The 13,506-nt window shown below is 42.9% G+C and overlaps 1 protein-coding gene and 1 non-coding gene across 4 annotated transcripts in view; one reads left to right on the top strand and one right to left on the bottom strand.

The window, feature by feature from the left end:
• Positions 1-13,506, top strand: part of Magi3 (membrane associated guanylate kinase, WW and PDZ domain containing 3) — a 201,113-nt gene that overhangs the window by 153,814 nt on the left and 33,793 nt on the right. For all 3 annotated transcript variants that reach the window (XM_051165927.1, XM_051165926.1, XM_051165928.1), the window contains 2 exons: positions 7,042-7,099; positions 13,221-13,315. In XM_051165927.1, coding sequence (XP_051021884.1) covers positions 7,042-7,099; positions 13,221-13,315 — 153 coding nt within the window. The remainder of the gene's footprint in view (positions 1-7,041; positions 7,100-13,220; positions 13,316-13,506) is intronic.
• On the bottom strand, positions 3,164-3,294 carry LOC127206738 (small nucleolar RNA SNORA17). Its single transcript, XR_007832842.1, has one exon. It is a non-coding gene; the product is annotated as a small nucleolar RNA SNORA17 (small nucleolar RNA).

Raw genomic sequence — 13,506 nt, 5'->3', positions numbered from 1 at the left:
TTTCTTCCTCTGTTACAATGGCCTGTAATCCTTTACAAATATAAATTTAATCACGTCACAGTCCTGCTTTATCACTCTCATAAAATAAAAATAAAATCAATCAGCCAAATGTGGTGGCATACGCCTTTAATCCCAGCACTTGGGAGGTAGAGGCAGGTGGATTGCTGTGAGTTCGAGGCCAGCCTGGTCTACAAAGCGAGTCTAGGACAGCTGAGGCTACACAGAGAGACCCTGTCTCAAAAAAAACCACACAAACTGTTTTTGAATGTCAGATATTTTTATCATATTCTTCCCCTCCCCCAAGTCCCAGATCCTCTCCTCCTTTCTACCCACCTAATCTTAAGTTTTTTCTCAAAAACTGAACAAAAATCTAGTCTATTGACCAACTATCCTGAATATGCCTGTCCTGGAGTGGTTGATATGTTCAGTGTCACGCCAGTGGATAAAACTAATTTTCTCTCTCCCAGGAGGTGTGACAGTTCAGTTGTTAACCTTTACTCTAGTGGCTCGGTTTTCATTCATTATGGTACAAGATAAAACAGAAACTATCACATTGAAGTTAGACAAAACAGACCAAGAGAAGGAAAAGAGACTAAGAGAAGGCACAAGAATCAGAGATCCACTTGTTCGCACACTCAGGAGTCCATAAAAACACTAAACTGGAAGCCATAATATAAACAAAGAGGACCTGGTGCAGGCCCATGTGTCCTGCTTCAGCCTCTGTGTATTCATGTGAGCTTTGCCGGATGTTGGTTAGAGGGCCTGATTCTCTTAGTGTCTTCCATCCAGTCTCACTTTATACTCTTGCTTCCTCTTCTACACTGTTCCCTGAGACTTGAGGTGAGAGAGTTGATGGAGGCATCTTGTTTAAGGCTGAATATTCCAAGGCCACTGACTCTCTGAGCAGTGTTTGACAATGGGTCTCTGTATGTGATCCCATCTGCTACAGGGAGAACCTTCTCTGGTGATGGCTGAATAACATCTCTGAGTATAGCAGAGTCTCTTTAGTAGTCATTTTTCACGCTAATTTCTCCTCCTCCTCCTCCTCCTCCTCTTCCTTCCTCTTTCTTCTCTTCCTCATCCTTGATTTTACTCTGGGTTTGTGGCTAAATTGGTGTTTACATTTCTCTGTTGGTAGCGTTCAGAGTACCTTCCTGTACCAGAGACTCTGAAACATAGGAATGAAGGCTCTATGTAGGCACAGGTCAACATCTCCATGTTGTTGTGTACGTGTTGTCTTCAGTAGTGGGGCTGGCAAGGCGTTCTTAATACCTCTGTATTCTCTGCTCTGTCTGGAATGACTTCATTGTCTCTAATTTGTCTTTCCAGGACCACTGAGACATCAAACCACTGTTCTCAGAGTTGATGGTATTCCACTTGACACCCTCCAAACCCTAGCTGTAGCTTGTCATTTCTCTTCTGATTTTCTGTCTAGTCAAGAACTGCATTGTGTTCCTAATATTTTTAATAAAAAGGAGACAGGAAAAGAAAAATAGAATTGAAGGAGAAAGAAAAGTAAAGAATCCACTATAAAGTATATAAAATTGCTAGGCACTTTAATCAATTACCACCTTAATTTTAAAGGGGAAATATTAACCACTTCTTTTTTTAAAAACTTTTTATTAGTTCTTTATAAATTTTACATCTTGCACTCCAGTCCTCCTCATCTTCCCCTTCCACCATTGCAACTTTTCCAACAACAGGAAAAAAAAAAATCTCATTGTGGAAACTAGTTTGTCACAATGTATACCACAGTATACCCTTTTGTCCACATTTCTTTGTTTGCAAATTGTCCATTGCAGTGTCTAGTTGGTCTGGTGTGAGGCCTGTTGCTTCTGATACTCTGTCAATACTGGAACCTCACTGGGACTCCTCTCAGATATCCTATTGGATATAGTTTTGGATCTATAGGACCAGCCCCTTCATGCACTTCAGCAGTTCATCAATAGAGTAGATGTTGGGATGGGTCAATTCAAAGCCCTGGATCTGGGCTTTAGAGGTATCTGAGCTGGTCATCCCATATGTACTCTTGCTCTCACACTCCTGGAGCCAGCTCACTGGCAGCCTCTGCAACCAGGGCCAGCTCCACTCTGCTGAGCAGGGGAGGTTTAGGGATAGCTCTTCTTCCTGCCACAGGTGGCGAGGGACCCATTCTCCCAAGTGTTGCAGCCAGTGAGGGACATGGCCAGTTCTTCCACTCTCAGGACCTCAGGGCCAGCTCTTCTTTCTCCATCGGTGTGAGGGATGAGGGAAGGGAGGAGGCCGTCTCTCCCTTGACTGCACCATAGCACAGGCAGGGTGAGCTCTCCCACTCTGAAACCCCTCAAGGTCAGCTCACCTGCAACCCCCATATCCAGGGCCAGCTCTACTGTGCTGCCCATGTGAGCTGCAGGACCCTCTCTCCTGAGTACTGCAGCTGGCTAGGGGCAGGATCAGTTCTCCTGCTCTAAGTTCCCCAGGACCAGCTCTCCCATGATTCCCAGGTGAGGGGAGGGCCAGTTCTGTGCAGCCCATGACATCAACATGTCCCCAGGCAGCATCCCAGACCAGAGTTGTCTGCCTAGCCTGCAATGGTAGCAGATCCCTGCTGCTACAGGGCAGTGGACCCAGATGAGGGCCTGGTGACATCATAGACCAGGGCCCCACTCTGGTCCCAAGTGGTGTTACAGGTTCCTCACATCAGGCTATTCCTCACTACCCTTGCATCTCTAGTTCTGTTTCTCTTCAATGTGCCCATATTTCTTTCTCTTCCATTTTCCCACCACTTACTTGCTCCTTTGAGTGGCACTGAAGGTCTCTGAGTATCTGTAATCATCTTAGGAATGGTCTCAGGAGTGCTTTGCCCTGCTCAGGCATCATGGCACCGGGAATGGGTCATCTTGGGCATGGTCTGCCCTACCAGGCCCGCATGGTGCCGGACTGGTGGTTTTCTCAGGCTAGCTCCCTGTCCGGGGTTCATGGCATAGGTCTGGTGGTCATCTTAGGCTCACTCCTGCCCAGGCCTGCCCAGAGTGGCCCCATGGAGGAGTCCTCTGTCCTGGGCTCTCCCCTACCCAGGGCCCACAGCCCCAGGCAGGGTTCTTCTAGTTTCTGGCTTGTTCCCTGCCTGGGCCTGTGTGGCCTGTGTGGCCTGGTGGTCATCTCAGGCTTGCTGTTTTCAGGGAATGTTAGACTACAAATCATTCAGCTATGCAGAACACTGAGTGTAGACTCGGCCTCTCTCCTCTCTGCCACCTGCGTACACACATGCACATGTGACATAGCAGCCATACTAGCAATGTTTCTCGGGGCAGGAATTAACCATTTCTTTGTCTCCATTAACTTATCAAAGATTGTTAATGTTATCAGTGGTAATGACTTGAAGTTATGGAAAGTAATCCAGAAGATATGTCCCTACATTTGGTCTCCTAGGGAGAGCTACACTAATTGCTCTAAGTGCTAGACAACTTCCACGTTCACGCTGCAGTGTATTTATGTTGGTCTTTTATCCTTCTGAAGTGCTAATGCATTCTTTATAAAGCGTGTTAGATTTGCCTTCGTTCTCCAGCCCTCTCGGAAAACAGAACCTAACCCCGGCCACCATTGTAGAAGCCATCCCTACACGGCAGTGCTTGGTTTCCATGCTATCTCAAGGAAATTTCTAGTTGAAAAAAACCTTTTTCTTGATAATACTATACTTTGGTGATTTTTTTGTATTCTTACAAATATAATCCAAAAATATCCTACCCATTTAACAGTAACTTGGTGATAAAACCTTACAACTATTAAGCTGATTGCTCCTTGCTTTATAGCTTCACCCAGTCAAAGTGAATTGACGTGTATCTCATTACTTGATACTTTTTAAAGTTTCCGTGTATTTCAATAGTTTTGTTTTTAATTCTGTAGAGAATCAGAATCAATATATATTTTTAAAGGGGATCTGCTAGGATGGGTTGTAACTCATAGAGACCAGGTAGCCCTGCAGTGCCTGCCTGCCTGCCTGCTGCAGTGGCTGAGACTCTGGCAGCTACTTGTAATCCACAAAGCTGCATGTCTCAGTGTCCCTTTGTGGTGCAGGAGGCCTAGAAGATTCATGGAGAACCACTGCTCTTCAGTTCTTTGGAAGGCCAAGAAGCCAAGCTCTCATGTCAGTGAGGAAGACAGCAGTAGTGGAGGTAGTGACTCACCAGTCGGGGAAGGCAGGCTGGCCAGCCGCGCTGGTTTGTTTTCCCCTTGGGTCTCTCAGTATCGTGGGACATGAGGGGAACTCTTCTCCCCTCAGTCTATCCTGGCATTGCCCTCACTGACCTCCCTCGAGGCATGCCTCTTAGTTGGCTCCAGATCTCATCACTTTGACAATATGAACCATCAGACTGTAGTCATCTTCTCCACCTCAGCAGTTCAACCATGGTCTTCAAAGGAAAAGCATAAAGTCTCACCAACCTGGGAACCACTAACCAACTATGTATGGGATAAAAGAAGAGATTGAAGTTGAGGAGGGGGAATATGATCAAAGTACATTCTGTGCATTATGAGATTCTCAAAGTATTAATACAGATATTATATTTAAAAACTCAAAAATGTGCATATGATAGAGAAAAGAGATGGGGCTCTTTAATAGGCTAATAACCTGTTCTCTTTATTCTGAATGCGGAATACATTTTTTATTACAGTAAAAATAGTTTATGTTCTGTCAGTTTATTGCAGTGGAAGCTGACATCTCATGACTGAGTATCAGTGGCATAAAATCTTTTCGTGTGTTCTAGGCCTGTTTTCTGTCTAGTATGTTTTGTTACAGCATATTCATTCCAAAAAAGGATTGAAAATAAAGAGACATAGGGTTGGAGAAATGGCTCAGTGGTTTAAAAGCACTGGCTGTTCTTGCAGAGGACCTAAATTCCATTCCTATATGGTAACTCATAACTATCAGTAACTCAACTTCCTAGGGGTCTGACACTCTCTTCTGGCCTCACAAGCACCAGACACACATGCAGGCACAGCTCCTCTATACATAATAGAATTTTTAAAAAATAAAAGGATAGGATATTATGATGTGCAACTCTAGCTTTTTGTTTTTTGTTTGTGTGTGTGTGTATGTGTGTGTGTCTATTTGGTTTTGGGGGGGGGGGTTGGTTTTTTTTTTTTTTTTTTTTTTTTTTGTCTATTTGTTTTTTGTTGGTTGGTTTTGGTTTTTTGAGACAAGATTTCATTGTGTAGCCCTGGATGTCCTAGACTCATTTTGTAGATAAAACTGTCCTTGAACTCACAGAGATCCTCCTGCCTCCGCCTCCCGGAGTGCTGGGAATATAGGTATGCACCATGACAACCGGCTTAGTTTTGTTTTTTTAACTCCATCTTGTCTGGGTTTGGTGATATACGCCTACAACCCCAGCACTCGGGGCAGAAGCAGGTAGATCTCTGGAGTTCAAGGTCAGCCTGGTTATATGGTGAGACCCTGTCTCAAAAAATGAAAAACAAAGTTTCTTCTTGCTCAGTTCCTATATATAATTGGCAGCACTACAACCTCTAACTAGGATCATCCCAGCCAGTTTAATTCTTACAAGCCTGTTAAAATGGATCCTCAAGAACCTGAATGTTCAAAGGAATGCAAAACAGGAAAGGAGGAGATCATTTTTTTGGCGCAGGCACTTTATGTTGGAAAGGTCAGGTTTTATTTTTTATTTTTCCAACTATTAGATATTTGAATGTAGCCAGGTGGTGGTAGCACATACCTGTAATCCCAGCACTCTGGGAGGCAGAGGCAGGTGGATCTCTGTGAGTTCAAGCCCAGTCTGGTCTACAGAGTGAATCCAGGACAGCCAAGGCTACACAGAGAAACCCTGTCTCAAAAAAAAAAAAAAAAAAAAAAAAAAAGAAAGAAAGAAAAGAAACGAAATTTGAGTGTGACTTCAGTTTTTCTCATATTTTATTAATTAATCTCTTGGAACTAATAATACATGCTAAGCCTATGAAAGCTATTTGGTTTTTTTTTTTTTTTTCTTTCTTTCTTTTTTTGTTTTGTTTTGTTTTGTTTTTTGAGACAGGGTCTCTCTGTTAGCCTTGCTGTCCTGGACTTGCTTTGTAGACCAGGCTGGCCTCGAACTCACAGCAATCCACTTGCCTCTGCCTCCCGAGTGCTGGGATTATAGACATGCGCCACCACGCCCGGCTTCCCAAAGCAGATTACAAAGACACAGAGAACACAAGGCACTGGCAGTTATGTTGGTTGTTCAGATGCTCAGCTGAAGTTAGTACAAGGGAAAGCCAGTCCTTCCTTAGGGTTTAAACAGATCTGGGTTGTGTACTTGAAATGGCCAAAATCTGAGGCTGGGTTGGATTGGACTTAAGGGAGTGTGCACTTCACTTCAGCTTTATCAAGCATCTTAAAGAAATATAACCATTGATTTATTATAATAACTTGTATTTTTATTCTATTCTGTATTTGTATGTATGTCTGTGTATAGGTGTGTTCATGTGAGTGCAAGTGCCCAAGGGGTGGGGATGGGGGACCAGAAGCGTTGCATTCTCTGGGACTAGAGCTGTGGGCAATGGTGAGCCTGATCTGAGTGCTGGGAATGGAAGTAAGGCCCTCCTCAAGAGCCGCGTGTTTAACCCTCACCCGTCTCTCCAGACCGCCAATAACTATTTCTTATGTGGGCTATTAAGATAAGCATTGTTCAGTTTAGTGTTAGTTTTTGTTTGTTTGTTATCTTTTTGCTTTTTGTTTGTATGTTTGAATGATTGTGCTTTTATAGACATGTTTTCACTGTGGAGTCCCTGCTGGCCTAGAACTCACTATTTAGACCAGGCTTCTTCAAAACAGAAATCCTTCTGCCTCTGCCTCCTGAGTGCTGGAATTCAAGGCATGCACAAGCACACCAGCTTAGGTCAGCTTTTGGTCAAGTATCCTAATTACCTGCTGAGACACACGTGGCTAATGAAGAAGCTACTCATATTAAAACTGTGTTTGTTCTCTGAAAAATGAACCCTCTGCTTTCTAACTCTTCAAGCATTAGTTTAATAAGGTAAATCTACTCACTCACTTTTTTTCTTTAATTACAGAGCTTCCTTATGGCTGGGAGAAAATAGAGGACCCTCAGTATGGAACATATTATGTTGAGTAAGTTTGTTATTTGAATTAATAGTCTCCCAAATGTTTCCTTTTTCTCTACAGCTCTAGGAAATACTAAATTTGGCAACTTATGTTTCTGTGACCTGATTTGCTGGTTATTTTTAATTAGAAAAAGGAATGCTTCCTGTACCAACTTTGAATTTTCTAGAAGTTTGTTGTGGTAGTTTTTCCTCCCAGCCCCAAGCTCCCAAAATACTCGTGAGACTCAAAATACACTTACAAATGCCTAGGCTGTATCGTTAGTCTCTCCTCTGACTAGTCCATTTATACTGCTCTACATTCTGCCTTGTGGCTGTTTACCTCTGCTGAGGTACCATGTGTCTCTCCTCACATCTTACTGGGCAGATCTCCTGGGCCAGGATCTATCCCAGAATCCTTTCTGCCTTCTGGACGCCCCACCTTCTATTCTACCCTTTCCTATAGGTAATAGGTTTTTTAATTGACCAGTGATACATTCATACAATACAATACAAGATATTCTCTCGACAGAAGTTGGCTTTGGGTTTCTCAATACAGACCATAAGAGGAAGCCCAGAATGGCAGAAAATGTCTGTACTCCTAGGACTCCAGAGGGTGAGGAAGGACATTACTTGAGTCTAGGGTTTCAAGATCAGCCTACCAATGTAGAAAGACCCATCTCAAAGAGAAGAAGAGAAGGGAGGAGGAGCAGCAAGGAATGGTAGAAAGGAGAAGACAGTAAAGGAAATAGGAAAATTGTTGATAACTAATGGCTGGTTGCTGTACGCTCTTTAAAGAGAAAGGCAGTGCATGGACACTGGATGAGTGAATGAATGCCTGTGGTCCCTCCATCACTACCACTGTGCACTTCCAAAAGTAATTAAAAGAGCTTAAGGTCTTTGCAATATAGTAATCCAAAATTTAGAGGCATATTCTTGAAGGTGTGTTCTCTTTTAAGGAATTCTAGGAAGTGTAGTATTCTTTCAAGGAGTGGAGGTTGCTTCTGACGCAGCTATATAAACAAATAGGAACTATGTATAATAGATAGAAACACCACGCAGTTATAAGTAGCCACCTTCAGTTCTGAGCTTTCTTTCCCTTTATCTGATTGCTACACTGTTCAGACCACTAGAATTGCCTTCTTTCCAGATGCTGCAGATAAGATTTTAACCATAGGTGTTGATGCCAGGAAGATTTATATTAGAAACCTTAGTGTTACCTGCAGGTTTAGAGGAATCATAAGGTAAATAAAGAAATGTGAATCTACCTTTTTTTTTTTTTTTTTTTTAACTTTTATTGAATGTCTGATTTACACACCATGCACCAAAATCTCTCTCCTCCCCCGAGTAAAATAAAACAAACAGACAAACAAAAAAATTCTTGTCACAGAAGCTGTAGTGTATCACGCAGCACAGCCTTTTGTCCACATATGTTTACTTTCAAATGTTCATTGCTACGAGTCATGGGTCTGGTTTGAGGCCTACACTATCGTTACCGGATCCTCACTGGGACTGCTGTCAGATATCCTGTTGTTGCCGTGTGTCAAGGAGATTCTTAATCTTTGAATCTGCAGGTCTGGCCCCTTCATGTGTTCCAGCAGGTCATACGTGGGGTAGATGTTGGGGTAAGGTTCACTCAGAGCCCTGGATCAGGGCCCACTCCCTTGTCCTCAGGGTAGGGGCCACTCTCTCGCTCCTGTGTCATCATGGCAGGGCCTGCTCTCCTGCTCCCATGTCCTCAGGGTCAGGTCTCCTGCTTCTATATCCCCAGGGCCAGCTCTTCTGCTTTCATTCACCAGATTGTTGCTGGCCATCAAGGCCTGGATGACCTCCTACTCCTGTGGGTACTGGATCTTGTGGGCCATCAAGCAGGTGGCAAGTGGAGGCCTCTCAAAGACTTAATTGAGTAGCTCACAGAAACCATTGATGTTGCCCCAGCTCAGCTTCTCGTCTAGAGGACCTTGTGGCTGTGTTGATTCGTGCCTCCCGAGTCTCTGGGTCCATTGCCTGCTCCATTCACCTCGCTGCCTCCCCTAGTATCCACCTCTGCACAACCCAACTTTCAGCACTGAGCAGGGCCTCAGCCTATGAAAGGAGGTCCCTGAGGTCTGTGGTGTGGGCAGTGCAGTCCTCGCTTGGGCTCAACAGCACCCCCTCCTCGAATACCATCTCCTTGGCTCATACTAAGCAGGGCCTTAACTTGAAAAGCACAGCAGCCAGCAGCTGTGAGTCCCTGGGGGCTCACCAGAGCTTCGTCCCTTGGTCTTGCAGTGGGAGGGCATGGACGATCCACCTGATAGGATTTCCTTTTTTCTGGGAAACACCAGCAGTGTGTTTTAGAGCTCTCAGCATGGTCCTTTGGTAGCTGTACAGTCACAGCTATTCCGTGGATCAGACACAGTGTGCGATCGACGCCATCTTGTATGATCTCGGCTTGGGTATTTCTAATACATTGCTCTAAGTGTTTCCTCCCAGTCAGGCAGCTCTCGGGGTGAACATTTCTGTGTAGCTCTGGAACACAATCATCCTCCTCAGTTTGCACTGAGGACCTCATCTTTCTAACCTGGCAACCCGCACCTGGTGAATTTACCTTATCAAACATTATAATGTTTGAGACTTAGAAAGCTGAGGGCTCATTTTTCAGAGAACAAACACAGTTTAAGTTTCAGTGGCTTTTTCATTAGCCAAGTATATCTCAGAAGTAATTAGGACCCAAGAATAAAAGCTGACATTGGCTAGCTTATTTACGAAAGCAAAACGATATTATTACCTGGAAAAACAGGAGTTTAAAGAATTTTCTAATTTTATGATTGTCAATACTAATTGTTATAAACCAATGATATTTCCTGGCAAGTATCCCTAAAGTAAGTACCTTTAATCCCTACTGTGGTCTTTCATGTGTAGGTTATTATGGCATCTTTGTTAGAAAGATGCTTAAAGTGACTTGTTAAAAGCCAATGTATACCCTGAGGAGGAACTCAGAGTCATCAATAGGTATATAATTTGCTTCTTCAATATTTTGCTTCCTTTAAAAAGCTTAACTAATTTTATTTCTGTTCTGTTGTTTAATACATTGCCAATTGTAGTATCCAAGCAGCTTCTTTGATATTTTCGTTTTTCCCAGAGACATGGATAGTTGAAAGAAGAAACAACTGTTTTTGTTGTTTTTCAAGTCAGAGACAGATTTGGAGACTGACTGAAAGGAGTGTGTGTGTTTTTTCTTCCCCTTGCAGTTTGGCCTGTTTAAATTGGGCTTTGATCAATTATTATCTGCCAGGAATACTGCTGAGCATTTCTGAACCAACGATTGTCATTATTACTCATTCTAAGTGAATTTGAATACATGTCAAGAGGTGAAAGTCATTTGCCTGTTACGAAATCTCTAGCTGAATGGCCAGGTTCCCACTAAGCAAGGGTGCAACACAGGCAGCTTTAAGACAGGCACATCCTGAAGTGACCCACTCCATGGAGGTGTGTGAAACCGGCTGAGGCACGAGTGATAGCAGCAGTGTGACTCTATGGTTGCTCTCAGAGCAAGCTCATTTACAGGAGGATAATTCATTAGATTTTGAAGAACAGACTGTACTCAAGATGCACATTAGCATTGAGTTGGCTGTGCTACGGAATGTGGCTTCAGTCCCAGATTAACTGGGGTTTGAATTTCATCGGTAGTAATCTGCAGTGAGTTTACTGGTGGAGATAAAGAGCTGTTGCTTGAACGGCTACTCTTTGGCTCTTTCGGTTTGTCAGACCAGATGGCACCATGATTGCTTTTGGCAGGAATCTTGTAGTAGTAACACTAACAGCAGTGGCAGTTTTTCAGGTTTTTTTTTTTTTTTTTAATTTTAGAAGATGAGATCCTGAAACACACATCTTTTTTAAAAAACATTTTTCTAAGGTTTAATGGCAGGCCTTCTATAGAAATAATTTTAAAAATGGGGTGGCGGGCATGCCACAGCATGCTTGCAAGGTTAGACGACAGCTCACAGGAGACCATTCTCTCCTTCTACAGTGTCATCCCAGGGATCGGTGGCAAGTGTCTTTACCAGCTGAGCATCGCAGTAGCCAAGAAATGCACTCATATTGAGAAATGCTGTCCTGGTTGTATCACATTAAGAATTATAATACACTTAGTCAACAATCAGAAGATGTATCTGGTTCATATCTTAATATTCTTCATGAATTTGTTGAGATGATTTTTTAAAATCGAGGTATTAAATACAAAATGTTAAGCAGATGACATTGTAAGGTGTGTTTTAGGTGTTTAACCGTGCTTGTCTAGCTGCCTTCTGAGCTCTCCTGATGATCTTTAATATTCTCCTCTCCTACTTAGCAAGTTCTCTGCTTAGTGGGTGTTCTTACTCCATCTGTTCATCTTAATGTCTGCTTATAAATAACAAGTAGAGAGTATTTCTCTAATTTTGTTTCATACGGAAGGTGGCTTTTTAATATTGTGTAATGTTGTAAATACAATTAATTCCACCACTAAATCTTACGTTCTTTTGTCTGAGAATTTTCAGGAAAGGGGTAGTATTCATTTGCTGTCTCTATTCTCTTTTTGAGCACATCACAAAGAAAAGAAATATAAATCTCTTTTTTGTTGTTGCTGTTGTAAACCCAGTGTGAAAAAAAGTAGTCATTCTAGCTGATGGTATAAAAGGCAGCCAGAGTTCCTCCCTAAACAGAATTATTTTTTTAACTGCTAATCTTTAGCATTTTTTTCTTAAGATGCTAAGATTTTTATTTTCATATGTTGACAGTTAAGATGTACTGGGCGGCCAGCTGGGGAGACGGCTCATCATTTGAGAGCATGCGCTGCTTTTCAGAGGCGCCCAGTGGTTCCCCCCAGCCTCTAGCTCTAGCTGCATGCGGTCCGTGCTCTCTTCTGCCTTCAGGGCACCAGCACACGCGTGGCACACAGTAGACAAGTGAAATAAAGGCAAATGCTTTTTAAAATCCCAAAGGACAAAGGACACTAACATCTCCTGCTGTAATGGTTGCTTGTTTTACTGTGTTTGTCCTTTCCTTACCTTCACCATCAAAAGCACAAGGAGCAAAGGAAACGCTGTTTGCTTCCCTGTTTGTATAGATTGTGTAATAATTGATCTAGATAAAGATAACCGTGTTGGGTGTGATGGCGCACGCCTATTAATCTCAGGACTCGGGGAAGCAAAGGCAGGTAGATCAAGGCCAGCCTGATCTACCAGATGCGTCCAGGATAGCCAAGGCTATACAGAGAAGCCCTGTTTAAGGAGGAGGATGGGGAAGCTAACCACATCCTGCAGTTCTCATGGTTTGATGTTTAACTGCTGCTGTTCAGTGATTTCGTTTCCTGTTGAAGATGTTAGTGGAGAACATCATTTGGCTGAAATGTCTTTGCACTGTGACATGGTAGAATATGATCACATGGCCTCTGAATTACACCTCATCATGGTTTTAAACATCATTTTAATTTTTATTCTTTTACCACAACGACATTCTTAAATAGCTGTCATGTGAGCGGCTTTCCGGAAGAGCAGTGCTGCGGTCCCGGGTAACATGCTGAAGCCTGCGGATTACCGAGGATGGTGGAGAGTCACCTGCCCCAAGGCGCCTTCATTCTTCTGCTTTCTTCCAGAGATCTAAGCCTTCCTAGAGTCACATTTGTGTGTACTCAGCCACAGAGGCCCACTAAATTTATGTTACATTTATTTAACTAATTTATTATGTAATTGTGAAGAAATGGAAGTGTGAAACCAGAGTTGTTGTGAGTTTTCGTGGGCGAGTCTGTAGAAAGGCAGTGAAGTAGTCTCGAGAGTAGCTTCATAGCTTGACTTATTTGGGATAAACTTAGCAATTCTTCTGCTGATAATTGCCTTGAAAGAGATGAGCTGACCATTACCAGCATTTCTCATTGCCTCAGGAAGAGCATTTCTGCTGTGGTTTTCGTAGACTGTGGTGTGTTCCATTGGTGGGAAGGATTAACTTAAGCTTCAGTAGCTTTGGTCTGTAGTTTTCCTCTGGTCTCTCGCGATCTGTCAGCCTCTCTGTGCTCTGTTTCCTAAAGACACATGCTCCTTAGCCTTCATGATGGAACCCCATGATGTCTAATTTAGGAAAATAAATAGAACTGTTTTACCTAAACCTGAGCTGCATGTTTCTCTATTTTGCAGTCACCTCAACCAGAAAACTCAGTTTGAAAATCCAGTGGAGGAAGCCAAAAGGAAAAAGCAGATAGGACAGACTGAAATTCATCCTGCAAAAACAGGTAGAGCTTCTTATTTGGCCATTCTAATAAAATGTGAAATATTATGGTGAGTTAATAGAAGTAAATCTGAACCCTTTTATTGCTAAATCTTTCAAGTTCAACAGAGAGAGTTTTGCCTCCATAAAAGATATGAATAATTGTTTTTACAAAACCATCTGAACATTGTCAGCATACTGAGATGTTTGTCAGGA

This window comes from Acomys russatus, chromosome 23, assembly GCF_903995435.1.
Source record: "Acomys russatus chromosome 23, mAcoRus1.1, whole genome shotgun sequence".
Lineage (NCBI taxonomy): Eukaryota > Metazoa > Chordata > Mammalia > Rodentia > Muridae > Acomys > Acomys russatus.
Note: the sequence above shows the minus strand (reverse complement) of the source record. Positions and strands in the feature narration are given on the sequence as shown.